The sequence below is a fragment of the Macrosteles quadrilineatus genome, unplaced genomic scaffold, assembly GCF_028750875.1.
Source record: "Macrosteles quadrilineatus isolate MER2022 unplaced genomic scaffold, UCM_ALF_1.0 Scaffold_7__1_contigs__length_78375512, whole genome shotgun sequence".
NCBI lineage: Eukaryota > Metazoa > Arthropoda > Insecta > Hemiptera > Cicadellidae > Macrosteles > Macrosteles quadrilineatus.
Genome location: NW_026542600.1, coordinates 78145776 through 78164572, shown reverse-complemented (window position 1 = coordinate 78164572; position 18797 = coordinate 78145776). Strand labels below are relative to the sequence as shown.

Here is an 18797-nt window from a genome sequence, read left to right as displayed (position 1 = left end):
CAGTTCTCCTTGTTCATTCAGGTGAAAATCATATCAATCAATAAATCTTTATTCAATACATACAAAACAAGTGTACATGAATGTGTCATCAACCTACAACTACTTCACATGATTTCACCTACTTCCCTACTTGCTTAGTCATACAGTTTTTTGTTACAGTGTTCAAAATTTTCTAAACTATAAAATTCACTATCAATTAAAACCCCCTTAAGTTTATTTTTGAATTTATTTATTATTTATTATCAGTTGAGTTGGCCAGTGAATAAAGTTACTGTTGTGTTTTTGCTTATTGATTTTATTTACGTTCAACGAGATCCTTTTTTTAACCTTGTAATATTACACGCTTTTCTGCGAATGAGAAAAAAAAACCAAGTGGTAGTGAATTTAGAACGAGAGCAAAAAAAAAACAACTTTTGGACTGTAACTATCTCTCGGGTTCATAGCATGTCACATACTAACTGCGGGTCTGACAGTCTTGGGGCTTTGAGGTTAACAAACTTCTTCATCAGTGATAGATTTTCAGAATGTTACAGTCAATGTGTTTGTTAGAAAGGTTTGTTGTTTTTTATGGACTAATTGGCACTAAAGATAATTGGATTAACTTTATCCTGTTATTGGATACAGAATCTTAATAAACACTCCTCCGCCCCATTTATCACTTCATTTAGACTTCTGAATCACTTTTTCTGTCAATTTTCTTCCAGAAGAAAATTGAAAATGTTAACTCACTTTCAGTTTTCGCCTATTTAGAATAATGTTACAAGTGAATGAATTGTTCCATACCTAAGTCACTTAAATTTAAATATAAAAATGAATGTATCCACTGCAATTTTTTTGTCATTAAATGTAGGCCTATCATCTTTCACGATTCTCATCTATACAAAATTTAACCTTTTAAAACTGGTGGGCTTTATTGATTTTGGAACTATTTTATTCACTTGCCCTCTGTTAAATAGTCGAACTGCTAAATCAGTTATACAGCAAAAAAAGCATGGTGTAGTAACACTTCGGTCCAGTGATATTTCGTGCGAACTCAAATTTCTTAGGAAAACAGTAACACTTCCTACCACTCGCTTTTACAGTTGATTAAATAAGCGAATGGAGTAACGTTTCGGCGCGATGAATATTTGACAATGTTTAAGGAGCGCAGTTCAGGTAGTAAGAGGCCCATGACCTGTATACTTTGCAATCTATTAACCTACACTAACGCAGTTTGTGGTGAGTCAATTTTAAATCTAACGCTTTTTTTTGTTTTTTAAGTGTTGTTTTTTACCATCCTCCCAAATAGTTAGTGAAGACCTGTCAGTTTTTCGGAAGAAGTGTTACTAGTGAGTAGGTAGAGAGTTGGATCGCAGGCAACATCTAAGGATTTTGGGCTGAAGTATTACTTGGGCCTGTTATATGTTCACAATTACGGTTACGCGTTTTGTCTAATGGTCTAACTACAGAAAGAAAAGATAAACGGCAGAACGCCAGGGCGGCCATATTTACCTGCGACTCGTAGTAGACTGGCTCCTCCGTCTTGTCGTCCCATGGAGGGGTATTGAATCTTGGACTTTGACCTTGCCCCTTTTGAATATGCTATTATTTATGCGCCTCCTCCGGCGTGCCAATATAACAAAACATGTCTCTTCTGACATAAGAATTTACTTTATATATAAAACACATTACTGTCTTTACTTAGGCTATAATAACTCCTCCCAACAAAATAAGTAAAAAAAAATAAACTTCAAACTGTTTGTTATGTAAATAAACTCAAAAATTAATGACTTCTTTTGGGAGGTACTTTTCTTGTTTTTACAAGTCCAACTTCCTGGGTACGCGTCGTTCTCGCTGAGAACGGCGTAGTGTCACAGACGGAGAATTAGGCTTTCTTATTTCCAGGTTAGGCCTATCCGCTTCAAGTTCTTGAGATTGATTTTCCTTTGATTCAATTTTGGGTGTAATAGGCCTATGCGGTGTCTTCGCTGGGCTTGGTGTAGGTGTTTTCATTGGGCTAGGTGCAGTTGCTTCCATAGGTAAAACAGGTGGCATTGGTAGTACAAGATTTTCCTCATCTGGAATGCACTGATTTGTGCGTAGGTGGTCTGCATGCACAAATCGATTCCTCCCATCGACTTTGACAACGTATGTGACTGGGCTATTAACCTTAGTGATAATACCAGGCAACCATTTGAGTTTTTCTTGCCTAACGCTCCTTACAAATACACTCTCGCCCTCACAAAAAGAACAGAATGTTCCCCTCCTTTCATTTGCATTTTTCTCAATCTTTTCATATTTAGCAGATACGCTCTTACTCAAATGAGGCTTTAGCAAGTCAAGGTGATTTTTAGGCTTAAACCCAAGCACAATTTCAGCTGGCGAAACACCAGTGGTGGAATGAGGAGTATTCCTGTACACAAAAAGGAAGTTGTCGATTCGATGTTGTAGAGAACGAGTTGTTCCTGATTTTTCGTCCTGCAACAGCTGTCTCAAGAATGTGTTCTTGGTTGTTTGTACAGCTCGCTCCGCCAATCCATTAGAGGAAGGATGGTATGGTGGGGATACAACATGAGTGATTCCATTTGTTCTTAAAAAGTCGTTAAACTCCTTAGAAGTAAGTTGAGGTCCACCGTCAGTAACAACTGTTGAAGGCAGTCCGTATGCCGCAAAACATGACCTGAGTTTCTCAATTGTTTTACTAGATGTTGTTGAACTCATATGGAATACTTCGAGCCATTTTGAGTGGCTGTCGACAATGATCAAAAACTCCTTATTTTGAAAGGTAGCGAAGTCAAGATGGAGTCGCTGCCAGGGATGCTTAGGCCATGACCAATGTTGTAATGGGGCCAGAGGTATTGAGTTCCGAGTAGATTGACAAATAGTGCAGGTTTTAACAAGTTCTTCAAGATCTCGGTCTAAATTTGGCCACCGTACATAGCTGCGTGCCAAATTTTTAATGCGGGATACACCTGGATGTTCTGTATGTAAAAGATTTAATATTTCCTTCCTATATGGTTCAGGGATAATAACTCTTCGTCCCCATAGAAGACACTCTTGATCTACAGACAGCTCCATAGCTCGGGAAGAATATGGTTTTAGGCTATCTTGGGCCACATTATTAGGCCACCCATTCAAAGTGAAGTCTAAAACTTTGGACAAAATCGGGTCATAGCGTGTAGCTATGCTTATCTCCTTGTGAGTTATGGGTAACTCAGAAGTTACAGAGAAGAATGAGATGTTGTCACCGCAGTTAGATTCATCTGTACAAGGCAAACGGGACAGAGCATCAGCATTCGAAACATTGGTACCCTTACGGTACTCTATATCATACTCGTAGGCTGAAAGAATGATTGCCCATCTTTGAATCCTAGCCGCAGCTAAAGTAGGTATTCCCCTATTAGGCCCCAGCAGAAACGCTAAAGGCTTATGATCGGTAGCCAGAAGGAAACGTTTACCGTACAAAAATACATGAAACTTCTTCACAGCGAAGACTAAGGCGAGCGCTTCTTTTTCCAGTTGTGAATATTTCATTTCACATGGGGTCAAGGTTCGAGAACCAAATGCTATTGGCCTCTCAGAGCCATCCTGCATGCGGTGGGCAACAACGGCGCCTACGCCATAAGGACTTGCATCAGCCGTCACAATGATTTCTAATTTAGGGTCAAAGGGGATAAGTACAGTACTCTCAAGCAAAAGATTCTTGCTTTTGATAAACACTTCCTCACACTTCTTCGTCCACTCCCATCTGGCACTCTTATTTAATAACTGATATAGCGGGTGTAGCAAGGTCGACAGATTGGGCAGAAATTTACCGTAGTAATTCAAAAGGCCCAGATATGATCTTAACTGGGTAACATTTTTGGGCTGAGGAGTCTTGGTGATAGTTTCCGTTAACTCTTCACTTGGATGGATACCATTAGCATCTAGCCTATGTCCTAGAAATGTCAAACTATTCTTGAAGAATTCGCTCTTAGCGCCATTGATTTTAACACCGTATTGCATAAGTCTATTTAGTACTTGATCAACATATTTGTACATCTCCAAATGATTGCTAGCTACAATCAAAATGTCATCTAAATAACAAAAAACATTGTTTAGACCTGCTAATACTTGGTCCATAGTTGATTGGAAGATAGCGCCAGCGCTAGTGATTCCAAACGGTAATCTTCTATATCTATAGAGACCTTTACTGGTATTGATTGTTAGAAGTTCCTGAGAACTTTCACTGACACAAATTTGGTTATATGCCGCAGACAAGTCCAGTTTAGTAAAAACCTTAGAACCCGAAATACTCGAGAAAATCTCTTCCGGTGTTGGCAACGGGTAATGGTCCGTGCGCAAACACGGGTTGATTGTAGTCTTGTAGTCCCCACAAATACGAATTTTGCCATTCGGCTTTGGTACCACAACGATCGGGGTAGCCCATACTGACTTAGTTACGGGATATATTATGTCATTCTTAACTAAATTCTGGAGTTCACTTTCTACCGCACCCTTTAAGGCATAGGGTACAGTTCTTGATTTACAAAACACGGGATTAGAATTTTCCTTCAAAACCAAATCGACTGTTACATCTTTGATAGTTCCAATTTTATCTTCAAAAACGGAAGAATATTTTGATTTCAGCTCATTAATCCTAGTAGTGATTGAAACAGTCTTACCGTTGTCGAGGATCGCTCCGCAGTCCAACTTGTTTCCTTGTCCCACTTTGGTCCAGTCAAGTTTAATTACTTCCAGCCAATTCCGACCCATTAGTGTAGGTTGGTTAGGCACATCATTTCGTACAACAATCATAGGTAATTTGTGAACGCTGCTGCCAGAGCGTACGCTTGCCTGAAACTCACCGATAATATTAATATTATGGCCTGTATAAGTTTTCAATGTGATACTGCTTTTATTTAATTTCGGGCTTGAGTTACCAAAAATTGCAGAAAATACATCCTGGGGCATGACTGACACGACAGCCCCTGTGTCAATAGTCATTTTCACTGGAACATTATTAATTTCTACCTCAGCGGTAAAACTTTTGGGTTTAGGCCCATCATTGGCATAGGCAATAGTAAATAGGCTCAAGTCAAGATCATCGACTCTGTTTCCGATGTCATCAACATCGTCACAAAAATTTATTTTACCCTTAGGTTTACTTTGAGGGTTACCAGTACCTTGTCTACATACATTAGCCAAATGGCCTATTCTATTACATTTATTACATTTGTAATTTTTATAGGGACAATTATAACCATGCACTCTACCGCAACGGTAGCATTCTTTCCTAAACCCGACCTTCCCCCCATTGGGATTTGGTCTGCCTTGATTGAATTTCCCATCCTCGTCGCCATTTGTTATAAGTTCACAATTACGGTTACGCGTTTTGTCTAATTGTCTAACTACAGAAAGAGAAGATAAACGGCAGAACGCCAGGGCGGCCATATTTACCTGCGACTCGTAGTAGACTGGCTCCTCCGTCTTGTCGTCCCATGGAGGGGTATTGAATCTTGGACTTTGACCTTGCCCCTTTTGAATATGCTATTATTTATGCGCCTCCTCCGGCGTGCCAATATAACAAAACATGTCTCTTCTGACATAAGAATTTACTTTATATATAAAACACATTACTGTCTTTACTTAGGCTATAATAGGGCCGAAGTGTTACGACACGAATAGGACACTATCACTAATAAATTGCTTTTGTTACCAAACCTGTCATAGTGTTTTTAGGTTATTGTATATTGAAGTTCACTAGACTATTATAAAATGAAGTCAATTTGGCACAATAAATGCAATTTACGTGAAGCTTGAAATCTGTTTAAGTTTTTAGTGTAATGTATTTTTTAATTTTAGATTTTGTTTCCAATGAAGTAAAAAATTTTTGGAAGAGATTCAAGAACAATGTAGGCCTAAGTGTTGAATATACAAAAAAGCGTACACCTCGAATCTTGCGAAATAAGCATACAGGATCAAGTTTTGGCAGATGACGAGGGTAAGCTATGGTGTCAAGACATTTAGACAGGCGAAAAATGTGTACAACTTTTAGGGTAAAGTTCTAAATATTTTTAAAACCATTGAACAATATGAGTGTCTAAACTAAATATAAATTTCTCTTGGTTTCACGGAGTTGGAGATCCTTTAAAAATGTATATTTAACCTGATTTACTACATCACACTTTACCCAGGCTGTGGACTGGCAAAATGATAGAGGTATGCTGCACCATCATTTAGGCGTGTTTAAAATCAGCGTCAAGCTTTGTCATTCTTTTTTTTAAGTTTATTTATTTGAATTTTTTGTAACTTATACAGTTATTTTTAATAATACCCTATATTGACAATTGACCATATTTGATATTTTTGGTCTAATCTAATCCATTTTTTTTATGTAGGCAAGAGCCCTCAAACAGCACATAATATCTCCAGTTTCTTGATATTTTTGTATGGTTTTTTTATTCTTTCGTTCGACCTCACATCCCTCACATCAGCCTTCTCTTTCCTTCCATGCCTAGCTCCAGTCTCATTTGCATATGAGTCGAATTTTTCGGGAAGTTGTGATTCTTATTTTTCTAGTTAAGATGCATAAGTTATTTGTTATTTCCAAATAGTTTAGGGGTGGATGGCTGGGGTGGTCATTTGTACACATTTTTCGTTTATAATATTTACCACTTACCCTCGTCAAATACCACTGTTTCCCCTTGTACGCATATTTCACTGTACGCTTTTTTCGCTGTACGCTTTTTTGTGCTACCTAAGTGTTGAAACCATAACTTATGTAATCCATCTTATTTGAGGTATAAACATAAACTAAAACAAACATCAAGAGGGTAGTTTAATATTTGTTACCTGGTAAAAAGTTAGATAGAGTTTTCACAAATTGTGAGAGATAATTTAACTATAAATTACTTCTAATATTTCTACAAATATATATTTGAATTACAGACATGTACAAATTTTCTTCTAAAAAAGATGATAATTTGTTATCCATGTTGTCTATAGTTAAAAACTGCATCTTCAACTATGGTTTGTGTTTTTTACTACTAATCTGTTATTATTACTAACTATATGTTTTTATGTGACATCAAGACTTTTCTTGATAATCTTGATCCATAATAATTCAGCCTTTGGTTATTAAGGCTATTAATGTTATGAACAGTTATTTTTTTTGTCTTGTTATTCTATGGATTGAATCGTGTGTGTGAAATTATTCCAGGAGAACTTTCAACGTGAAATCAACGAAATATCATATCATTACCATCATTAACAGTTCATTCAACCTTTTATTCAATATCGCCTGCACTTAACCTTGTGTGTTGAAAATTACGCCATTTATGGTTGTACAGGGTTATTACAAATGATGTTCCTGATTTTTATTATAAATATTACTGGGTTAATTTGTTTCAAGACTATTTTAGTTGGTACCATTGGAAAGAAAAACTCATTAAGTTTCATTTACATTGGTTTGGGTGCATATCGGCTGTTTGTCAAGTCAATTGTTGTAAGTGTTGTGTAATGGCTGAATTTGAAGGCAGGAAAGCTTTTTGCCAGTTGGAATATTACATTAATCAATCTGTTATTAGTGTGCAACGACACTTTAGAACCAGGTTTAACGATTATCCTCCTAGTAACCACTATATTGGCCAGTGACACTTGAATTTAAGAAAAATGGCTGCATTTGAATGTTACTTGTAGTAGGGCTGAACTTAACAATGTGCTGCCTGAGATATGGAACGAGCTCGGTGGTCCGAATAATGACACACCCCTGAACTGGCCTACAAGATCTCCGGACATCACCCCCTGATTTTTTTCTTGTGGTGATATATCAAAGATAAGGCGTACACACCATTATTATCAGATAGCATACTTGAGATCCAGCAACGGATTACCAATGCTATCGAAACAATAGACCTAGACACACTTTTCAAAGTCTAGCAAGAGCTTGACTACATTATTGACATCTGTCGTACCACAAGGGGTTCCCGTATCGAGCATTTACAGTTCTGTGTATCTGTGTCAAAACTTTTTGAGTTTTTCAAAAGTTGTAACCATTTTATTTCTTTGTATAACATATAAAACTATATTTTATGTATGTATGAAATCATGAACATCATTTGTAATAACCCTGTATTTCCAATTCAAACATAACTCCTATCAGATAATTAATGAAAATATGCCTAAATTAATAGATTACCTAAAACTGGAAATATTTAATTGACATAAAAAGGCATTTACGTAAACATTCGTATATTGATAAACTGTAATTTGATTACCATTTTAAATAACTGTAGTTGTGTTGCATTTAATAATTGTTTGGATGTTTCTTAATTTTTTTCATATTCTTTATATGAATTTAAATTTGAGAAACTCCTCTTAACGCCAACATTGTAGCAGACTCGTAGTGCTGCTTTACATAACTGTTATCGTCCTGATGCTAGTATTTTATTTTTTTATGACATTTGATGCTTGAAATGGACATGCTTGGAACACAATAAAACAATCTTGAAGCAAAGAAAAAAATTCTCACCATATTGACAGAAGACCCATTACTTAAAAGTGGTTTGCTTACAAATAAATAAAAGGTTAAAATACCTGCTTGTCGCCTTGTGGTCCAAATTGTTGTCCTAGTGGATTATGTACATTTCGGAGCGAGCGCCATCGTCGGATCCGTATAAGAACTGTTTACACTAAACTTCCCTGAAGAGGTGCGCAAGATGACCTCTTCAGGGATGTTTAGTGTAAACAGTTCTTATACGGATCCGACGATGGCGCTCGCGCCGAAATGTACATAATCCACTAGGACAACAATTTGGACCACAAGGCGACAAGCAGGTATTTTAACCTTTTATTTATTTGCCAATCAATTGGTCCGGAAACACCACAACAAAATATGGTTTGCTTACTGCTTCAATAGAAAAATCAATAAGTCGGTAGTAAACTTAGCAAGGAACTGAGAGTCTTTTGAAGAAATGATTTTAAAACCTATTTTGCAGCATCAAACCTTTTCAACCACAAAATGTTAGGGTAATATAGGATTGTAGATCCATAGTAAATGTGTCATTTGTAATGAAGAAAGAGTATACTGTAGCTTGGGACGATGATGTGAACGGATGTGTAGGCCTACAGGGGGTTTGGGGGGGTTGACTATTGCGTCCCTAGTTCATATCCCTGGATCCTTATGTCCTCTGAGGTCCTGGATATCTTTGATCCTTGCTTGATGAGACAGAATGTTACAGGACAAAGAAGGCAACCAAGTATGGATATGCCCGGCTTGCGGAGGACAGGATGACGGAAGTCCTATGATAGGATGTGATGGCTGTGATGCGTGGTACCATTGGTATGTACTGATTTTGTTTTATACTTATAGGTATGGATGGGCTGGATTGTACTTTTGTTTCTATATGATACAGGATTTTATTTCCTACCTGAGTTTTGGAACGAAAATGTAACAGAATTTTCTTCCTGTGCAAAGGAACTCCCGCCATCGCAGACATCATCCAGTTGCCAATAGATTCCTATCGGTTTACAGTTTTTTGGAGTCAAAAACCTTACAACTGCATGCACTTCACAGTTTGCGGCATTTTCAATTAACACAGATATTTTAAACTGACACAGTAACTCAATGGAGTACAGCAGAAACCTCTTACTAGCACGGCTAGATGCCGACTGAGCTGCATAACGAAATAACACCAAGATGGTTGCGCTAGCCCTGCCCTTAGCGGATACAGACAAAAACGTAATCTACTTTCTGGATAGCCCTCGTATGTTAAGTGGTTACCGTGCTAATAGACTTATTTTTATTTACTTATGACTTGAATCAGTGAATTCCTATTGAATGTTGTAAAAGGCACCTAACCAATTAAATATTTAGGTAAAGTCAGCTGCAGACAAGCATTATGATGCTTTTGCAGTACAGTATAACCTTGATAACAAGACTCTCTTGGAGATTGTTAAATAAGTAGGGATGTACAAGATTGGATTTTTAGTTCGAGACGAGACAGGATTTCCCTTCTCATATATAACGGGAAATGCAAGTTCCACATTTTAAATATTTTTAAATACCTACAATTTTCAGTATTGTGCTATTTCTAGAGTGATTTTGGAGTGACTTATTTAGGCTATGTTTACAGTAGTAAAACATGTCTCACACTGCTTACACTAAACTTCTGATCATTTGCTATCTCAAAACAAAAAATTATAAAACTATTAAAGCAATATTTACATGTAAAGAATTAATAATTAAATAAATAAAAACGCCTTCGCAAAGGAAACGCAACATCAACACGCTTCTGTATTGCATTGACTTTCTGCAGGCGTTTTTTTTTTTGTTTTTTTTATGACCAAAATAGAATCTCGTTTTGTAGAACGAGATTTAAAATTTCCTGAAATTTCGAGACCCGTCCATCCCTATAAATAAGACAACATTAAGGTTGACTTGTCCACCTTGAGATTTGTATTAATGTGCGATTAGGGGTAAAATAAATTCTAGGGAAATTGAAAATGACACCTTGTTATCAAGGGTGACTTGTTATGAAGGGTCTTGTTATCGAGGTTCCACTCTTGGCTATAGATTTTAAAATGTTTAAACACGTTTTGCAATAACATTGTTTTATCGTTTCAGGGTGTGTGTTGGTATCCAGGTTCCTCCAGACTCTAATGACTGGTTTTGTCGAGTCTGTATCGCTAAGAGACAAGATGGTGTTGGTGGTGAGAAGAAAAAGAAAACAGAAAGGCGGAAGAAAAAGGCAGGAGCCACATAAACTAAGGTTAGGAAAACTGAATAAACCTGTTAACTCTGACACATAGTTTAACACAGACCTAGAATGAATTACAGTACAGTAGAACCTCGCTAATCCGTCACCTACGGGACCGGGACCATGGACGGAACAGCAAAAAGGTCGGATTATCAGAGGAACATGTTTATTGGCATAAAAACGTGGTAAAACTGTATTTTGAACAGACCACAAATAACTGATAACCACGGTTAATTCAACATGACTTAAAACAGTTATTTCTAACTCGTAAACAACGCCTAATACTAAATGTATAAATGGACTTAAATGTGATAATTTGCATATTAGGCCTACATCATAAAAATACAATTAGTATGCTATTGCGCAATCATGATAATCATGCTATGTCATTAACCTTGGTTCAGTTTTAAAAACTATAACGTTTAAAATCACAGCTTTTTCAACTTTTACTCAACAAACAAACAAATTGCCAAACATTGTACAGCAAATAAAGAACAGAACAAAAGAAAGTCTAGTAAGCTACTGCTAGTCATAGGCTACTGCTACGCTGTTTCAGGACAGAAGAATGTCAATAAAAACATTAGATAACACATAAAAAAAGTATAAAATAATAGTAGCCTACTTATAGATGATAACAAAAGTCGTAAAACAAACGGATAGACGGACACTCAAGATGTACATTGAAATCTCCACACAATATCAAAGTTCCTTAGATTGAGGTCCGAGACATGAGTCAGGCATTGGTCCAGTTGGTCAATAAAGGACTTTACTTTATTACTTACTTTGGACTTTACCTCCTTGTTAGAAATTTATAAAAATCTTTTGGTATTCAATGTTTTTTTTTTAATTCAAAGAATTAAGTTACTATTTATTTAGCTCACCTTTTGTTTGTTAAAACTGTAATGTACTAGTTCTAGTATGGCAATGTTGAAAGTTGTGGGCCCTAACAATGCCAAATTGTAAAGCTGGAAAACATAAAGAAACAGGTAATTTTTAAATAAAGATTGTTATGAATATGTTAGACCAAAGGACGTTTAAACATCAGTTCTAAAAAAAGTGCTTTGTATATAAATACCTTAAGTTTTTAATGATAGTTTAAGAATAAAAAACCATCAGGCTTCATAAATTCCAACTTGTTTATACAGGAAATTATTGAATGGAATGACAACTCTTAGACTAAAATGTATGAATTTACTTAGGTAACGTAGTTTTAAGATTCTTTAACTGTCAATATACTGTGTTAAAACGTCTAACATTTTAAAATTTTCAATTCATTTTCATTTCATTTCATTTTGCCCAATATTTGGGCATCTTCCCGGTCCTAAGCCAAAGAAATATTCCCATTTTATAAGTTCCCTCCCACTGGGAATATTCCTGGCCCACATCACTAAACAAAAGTGCATCTTCCCTAGCAGAGGCCTATCCATGTTTTAGAAAGTCCAAGGCTTTTGAACAGTCAAATCCAACAACATTTCTGCAGTTACCCTCATTTTTGGCTTTGAATGGCTGACAATATATTGTTATTAACTAATTATTTAAGTTATTATTTGATGAATCTTAGCTTATTGAAATATATCTGAAAAGACAAGCAGTTTAGAAATCTGTCTTTTTTCTTCTGGATACCGGTACTTTTTAATTTGCAGTTTTAGGTAGAGACTGAACAATATTTTGTTTAAATTTCTAGGAAACGTCCCTTTTCTCCGTATTTCACTCACAAGATGTGTGAGGGTTTTGATTTTATGGGCTCAAAGATGTAATCATAAAAAATCATATCAATTGAAATTGCATCCTCGACCTTATTATATATCTTTCATGTTCTGTCTTGTTGTTTAATCTTGGTTTTGGTATATTATTTTAGTTTCTGTGATAGCTCTAAAATTAAAATTAAAGGTGCTCTGTAATAAGTCATATCTACTGTTATCTGTATTCTATCAAAAACATTCCGTACACTGTATTTAACAAATATATTTTAATGGGAAGCCAGGTGACTGACTGATTAGGAATAGCTTAAAAACTATAAAATTCAGCAAGCTTATCTGAAAGAATTTAAGTCTAAGTATTAACATATGCACAATAAAAAGACCAAATATTGTTGTTATGTATTGTGACCTTTTATTGTGCATCTATTAGTTTATTATACTTCTCTCAGGTAAGCCAGTTGTTTTTTTTTTTTCATATGAATTAATTTCATCAAAAATATAACTTGAGGTGGCAAACTGGCATTACTTATACCAATGACATCATTCTGTTTTAGGTTAGGCAAAACCAAATATCTCTTGGACTATGGATATCCTTATGGATCAGTCAGTGCCAATTTTGAGGTATGTTTGGAAACTCTTGAGTATGTTGATTTGTCAAGAAGTGTTATTATATACACACAAGGAGTTTGTAAACATCAAAACACCAAAATCTGCTTATTGCGTACATAAAAACAAAAAAATCACCCCATAAAGAAAAACGCTCAAAAGTGAAGATATTTCCACTTTCAAGATATACTTTTTAGGAAGAAGAAGGTTAATATATCTGGTTACTGTCAAAACAATACGTAATAGTTTACGACTTGGCCTGTTAAGTGCTGGTAATGGAGTACTTAAAAAGGTCAGAAAGTCTGCATGGTCCTCATGGTAGAGTTAGTCAGAAGTCTTTAACTATACAAATTAAATGAATTCTCTACATGTTTAAGTTTTGTGTTATTTGTATAGTTCAAAACTTCTGACGGACTTCTGCCATTAGGAATATTTAAAGCATGCTGATATTCTGGCCTGATGATGTGCTCTATCTGCAGGATGAAACAGCTGTAGTCATTGTTAACTACCATGGTCCGTTTTGACAACAACCAGGTAATATAAATAAACCACTTTCAATTAATTCACAGGATCCCAAAACCATTCCATCATGATAGTTTTTAGAAGTTCTTAAACCCAGAAACTTAAAATAAAATAAAACTTCAAAATCTTTCCTCTAAAAATCAGTTTGAACAATTTTTCAAAAATAATCAAACTCTAAAAACATGGATACAAAACTGTAGACTTCTCAAAATACTAAAAATCTATACCTTGCAATTGCCAAAACCTAAACAATCTAAATCTGAACTCTCCTACTTCAGCACCAAAGCTTTGTACAGTCAAATATAGTAAACGCATGATAATTCAAAATTTGTTGGACAAGCAAATAAATTTAAATTGTCAAGAGGTTTCACTTATCGGGAGAAAAATAAACCATTCAAAGAGTGTGTTCTTTAAATACAAGCAAAAGCTTGTTTTTTTTAGATAGTTACAAAAATCTGTTATTTTTGCATTACCAAAGACATTACTTAAGAAAAACTACTTTGCTAACAGGATGTATAGTTTCATATTACCTGAAAGTACAAAAATATGTCAAATAACACTTCTAATAAATATATGTACACTTATACTGTTTACTGTTTACAATGGCGTCCCTTATATACTATTGGCTACCGGAAGTGCCGGGCAATAAGTTTCTATAAGTACAGGGAGCGGCAGAAATAACTGACGGTTTTCAAGCGAGTACATTCCAGAAGCCGAGTGGAGGAGGGTGGTGGGGAGCGGCTCATTCTCAAGGCCAAGTGACCCCATTTCAGTCGCCATGGAGCAGTTGACCGGTATACATCGCGCGTTTGTCGTTGAGGCGTATTTTAAAAGTGGCGATTCTGTTGTTGATACGCAACGTAAGTTTCGTAGGCATTTTAATGTGGCTCGTGGGGAGCCTATCCCATCCCGAACACCATCAAATTGTGGGTGGATACCTTTAGTCTCCTCTAATACAAGGTCGTGGCTGGACAAAAGTGGCAACCCCAACCTACCGAAACAGCTGTTGCACTAATTCATCATGGAGATTCTGCACTTTTTTATCTCCTTAGTAATAATATATAGCGAGCAACTTTGTAAGTAGAATACTTTTGAGTTGATGGTATGAAGTCATCAGCCAAAAGAGACTTCTACATCATGAAAAGATTCCATGAGACTTTAAGAAGAGATGTTACCCAATGTTCAAAAGCCATATACTAGCCAGTTTTTTGTCATTCTTTGTCCTACATCATCTCAAAAAATCTTTTTGAAACATTATCGATAGCAAGAGTTATACTAACCATAATCGTAATCTGATGTACACTAATTTTCCCCTCTAAGGAACATCCATAAACTCACCTTCCATTTCCCCCAAATGGCCCAAACAACTCAGTCTGTTTTTCTTAGTAACTGTAATGGTAGTTATGGAGCCAAATTTGTTTTAGTTACTCCACCGAGTCCAAGGCGGACAAAGAGTTAGAAGAATCATCTCTGTCCCAAGCATCAACACATATTTATATCGACCAAAAGTGTATATAATTTAAAATTTTTCAGAATACTTACCAAAAGTGGATGGAATATGTTAACATTTATAATTTATAATTTGTGTAAAGTATATATTTTTTTATATTTTTAAATGTGTATAGAAGTTTTAAAATGTTGCATGTATTTATATCTTGCATTCTTTGTTGTTGTTTGGAAGAATATTTATGTTATTGATAGAAACTTGTAATTTAAAACTTCACGCTTATATGTGATGTGAAAAGAAAGGGGACCTTGTAAGGAAAGGTTTAATTTTGGCAAAGGAGATATTTTACTTGTGGTTAACACTGTGGATTGTGGGGAAAAGTGCAAATGTATTGTTATTATTATTACCAATTGAGATCTTTTACCCAAACTCAAGTGTAGGATGAGTGGAGTAGAGAATGATGTGGGATGCCTTGTGTACCTTGGTTATTGACTAAGATCAGCTGTTTTATAAGCCAGGACCATTTTTATTAAAAGCCCAATGATCAAGGACCGCTGGGTCTAGTTTCTAACCATAAAAAAGTTGCTGACTTTTCTTAGGACCAAATTGACGACCTTTCATCAAACTCGCATTCATGAATTCCATGTGATATGATCTTTAAAGTGTAATCTGAGAAGTAATATTTTATCACATATTTTTATTTTTCTGAATGATTTTAATTCATCGACACAATTGTTAAGTATATCTAAAATAATATTGAGTGAGATTGAGTTTGAATGTGTTCAAATAAAATGCACAAACCCCTCAATTTAATATGTTTTCCACAATGTTTATGTCTTTAGATGTATAGATTTGTTTCGGCTGGGACACAACATTATCTTTTTATGAGTCAAATTTCAGTTTTAACAATTTTTACCAAGGGGTTACTCCTTGCTTTCTAACATCACCGATTCGTGAACAAATAGATGGACAGATGTTTACTGTATTGTTTCCATTTCCTTGCTAGGTTAAGTGATTGTAAATATTTTATGTATGGATGTCCTACTACACAGGACAGTATTTCACTGTGCAGATGTCAGTAATTTTCAAAAGATAAGCCTGACTTAAAAAATAATTCATTTTTTAACTAATTCAAATGTAATTAGAATAGTCTGTTAAAAATGCAAATTTCTGGTAAGATATCCATTAGAATATTCCCCTAAAATTGTCAGATTTATTTTTTATTTAAATAACATTGATTTTAAGGTAGGTACTAAGGGAGTACTTAGGTTTGCTGCTACGGGGTGGTGCTATGAGGTGTGTTTTTTATTGAAAGGTTGATAGCTAATTAAATAAACAAAACTGCCAAAATTTGATTAAAATATTTCCATAAACAAGCAAACAATAACAGTTTATTTATTCTCCATAAGAATAGCAAAAGATAATTCCCAAAGTTGTCAGATTGGTCTGTTTAACTCAATATTATATCGGTTACGACTAGTTGTTTATCTAGTTCAAATTAGTGAATTACAATTGTCATCACTTCATAATGAATTATTGCAAAACTTGATAAATTTAACACAATTTCTTAGTAGTAGAGTAAAAATGCCTCCTGGATATTTATACCGCCTCATTAAATTTGGCTTTAAAGATTTAAAATGGCTTGAGTTATTGGAGCAAAATTTTTTAAGCTCTTTTTACCTTCTAAACAGCACATTTATACCAATTGTGAAATTACTATCTTAAAAAGGCCTGAGATATAAAATAGTTTTAAAAAACAACAAGCAAACTGACAGAAATCCAGGCATTTTAGACCCATACTTATTTGACATTTTATGTTTGTCTTAGCCCAAGGAACACAAAATATTTCCTGACAATTTGGAAACACCCTGTATAAGCCAGAAAAATATGTCCTCAACTCCCAATTTATTTTTATTTTTCCCTTAGGGATGAAAATAATTATTTTAGCCCCTCAATGCATGTATTAAATAAAAAATAATAAAAACAAAAAACACTAATATAGCAGACCCCCTCTTATTGGATGTCCCCTTGAGTATGACTAGCTCTCCCATGTATTTGTTCCCTAACAAGTCAAAACTTAACCTTCTATCGCTCTAATTAGTTGTTGGTGTATTTCTTTTTTGTTTTAACTAATTTGCACACTGGTTTTGAAACGTATACTTTCATTTTTATCAACCTGTGTTGATTCTGATATTTTCAAGTTCGACTAGACTTTGCTCTCAGTGTGAATGAGAGAGAGTCTACTGTACTTGTCAATGTACCGTCACTACTGGTTTGGTAAACATTCCCTTTTCTCAAACATGTTTTACTGACAAAACTAGGGTTTACATGTGTAAATATAAGCCCCCATAAACATTTCATTAATTAAATCAAAAATAACTTTGGATGTAAACAGTAACGCTTGCTTGGGAAGAAAACATTCTTAAAAAAACTGGAATATAGTTTGGTGACAAAACAAAACTTTTGTTCTCTGTCAAATGGATTAACCTTGAGAGTTATTTTAAATACATGTATGTCTTGAATGTTGTCTTGTGTTGTGTGTATTAAGGGTTTAATTGGAAAAGTAAATATTTAAACTGAAATTAACTTAATATAAGTAGAATAAATTGCTTTTACAGTAGAACTCTAACTATCCGAATCACCGATTATCCGAATTGCATACAAAAAAATTAAAACCACAGTACATAATAAGAATTGTTATTAAAGGAGGCAGGAGCCGTGATCGCGTCAAAATCCAAAACCTATCTCACGATTTTGTTGATACCATCATCGTCTCCTGCGGTCACGGAAACATCGTCATAGTTTTTCGCGATCGTGGAGAACTTATAAATATATACAACGGTTCTGTTCACACCACCATCGTCTCCCACGGTCACGGAAAATAATAATCCTACATTGCAATCGCGGCGAAAGCATAAATTTTCCTATCGCAAAATCGTCTCAGACGCGTTCTGTGATTGCAATAGTAAAAGCTCGGCCTATTTCTTTAAGACTCTGAATTTCGGTAAAAATCCAATCATCCAGATGGGGTCCGGTCCCAATTGATTCGGATAATTGGAATTCTACTGTAGTAACAATTATGGATAACCAGGTGTGTAACACTAAAAGTTATGTAAACATGTGTTTCCAAAGCAAAGTTTTCAAGTATCAGTCACACATTGTAACAAAACAAAACAACAAAACATAACATTTTGTAAATTGTAATCTGATAGCATTAAAATCTGGTTTTCTTGCTTGAAGAGGTACACATACAGATAATACTAACATTGTTGTAGTGTTATATAAATATGTACAAAGTGGTTAGTGTTAGAGGTTGTGATGTGATGTCACATTACCTAGCTTAATTTTGATACTTGTCAATGCATAGCAACTTTTAAAGTCATACATGAGTGAGCCTGTTTTATTTCCTTGATGGTACTGTTCTATTTTGACACTAGTATTGTATTTAACTACCTCTAAAACTATATTGCCATACATGTAAAATAATTATTATCATATACACATTAAAGTTTTAGAATGTGGAACTTGCCTTGTGTGCTTTTATAACCCAACTCCCAAAACATGCAAGATTTCCTAAGGCCCGGAATCAACACTTATCTTCATCTTAAATAAAAAATTAGCTTTTTGACACTGAAATACACAATTAATTGTGTCTTCCATTTAAAATATGTACAATGATGAAATAAGACTTTTGATTGAATTAACAGAAACTACAACTGTCATGTTTGAAACGAAGCATTTTCATTGAAAAATACCTTTGCAGGCATAATAAATTGATTTCCGAGCCCAATTTCTTTATTAACA

General features: G+C 35.0%; 1 protein-coding gene across 4 annotated transcripts in view; it reads left to right on the top strand.

The window, feature by feature from the left end:
• Positions 1-18522, top strand: part of LOC128997948 (transcription initiation factor TFIID subunit 3-like) — a 41987-nt gene extending 23465 nt beyond the window's left edge. For 2 of the 4 annotated variants that reach the window (XR_008491171.1, XR_008491170.1), the window contains 4 exons: positions 9201-9301; positions 10586-10730; positions 12973-13039; positions 14971-18522. Coding sequence is in view for 2 of the 4 variants with exons in the window: in XM_054423798.1 (XP_054279773.1) it covers positions 9201-9301; positions 10586-10724 (240 nt within the window). In the remaining 2 variants the exon portion in view is untranslated. Of the gene's footprint in view, positions 1-9200; positions 9302-10585; positions 10731-12972; positions 13040-14970 lie in introns of those variants that run through there. The other 2 variants (XM_054423798.1, XM_054423799.1) reach the window with 2 other exon arrangements.
• Positions 18523-18797: the final 275 nt, after the last annotated feature.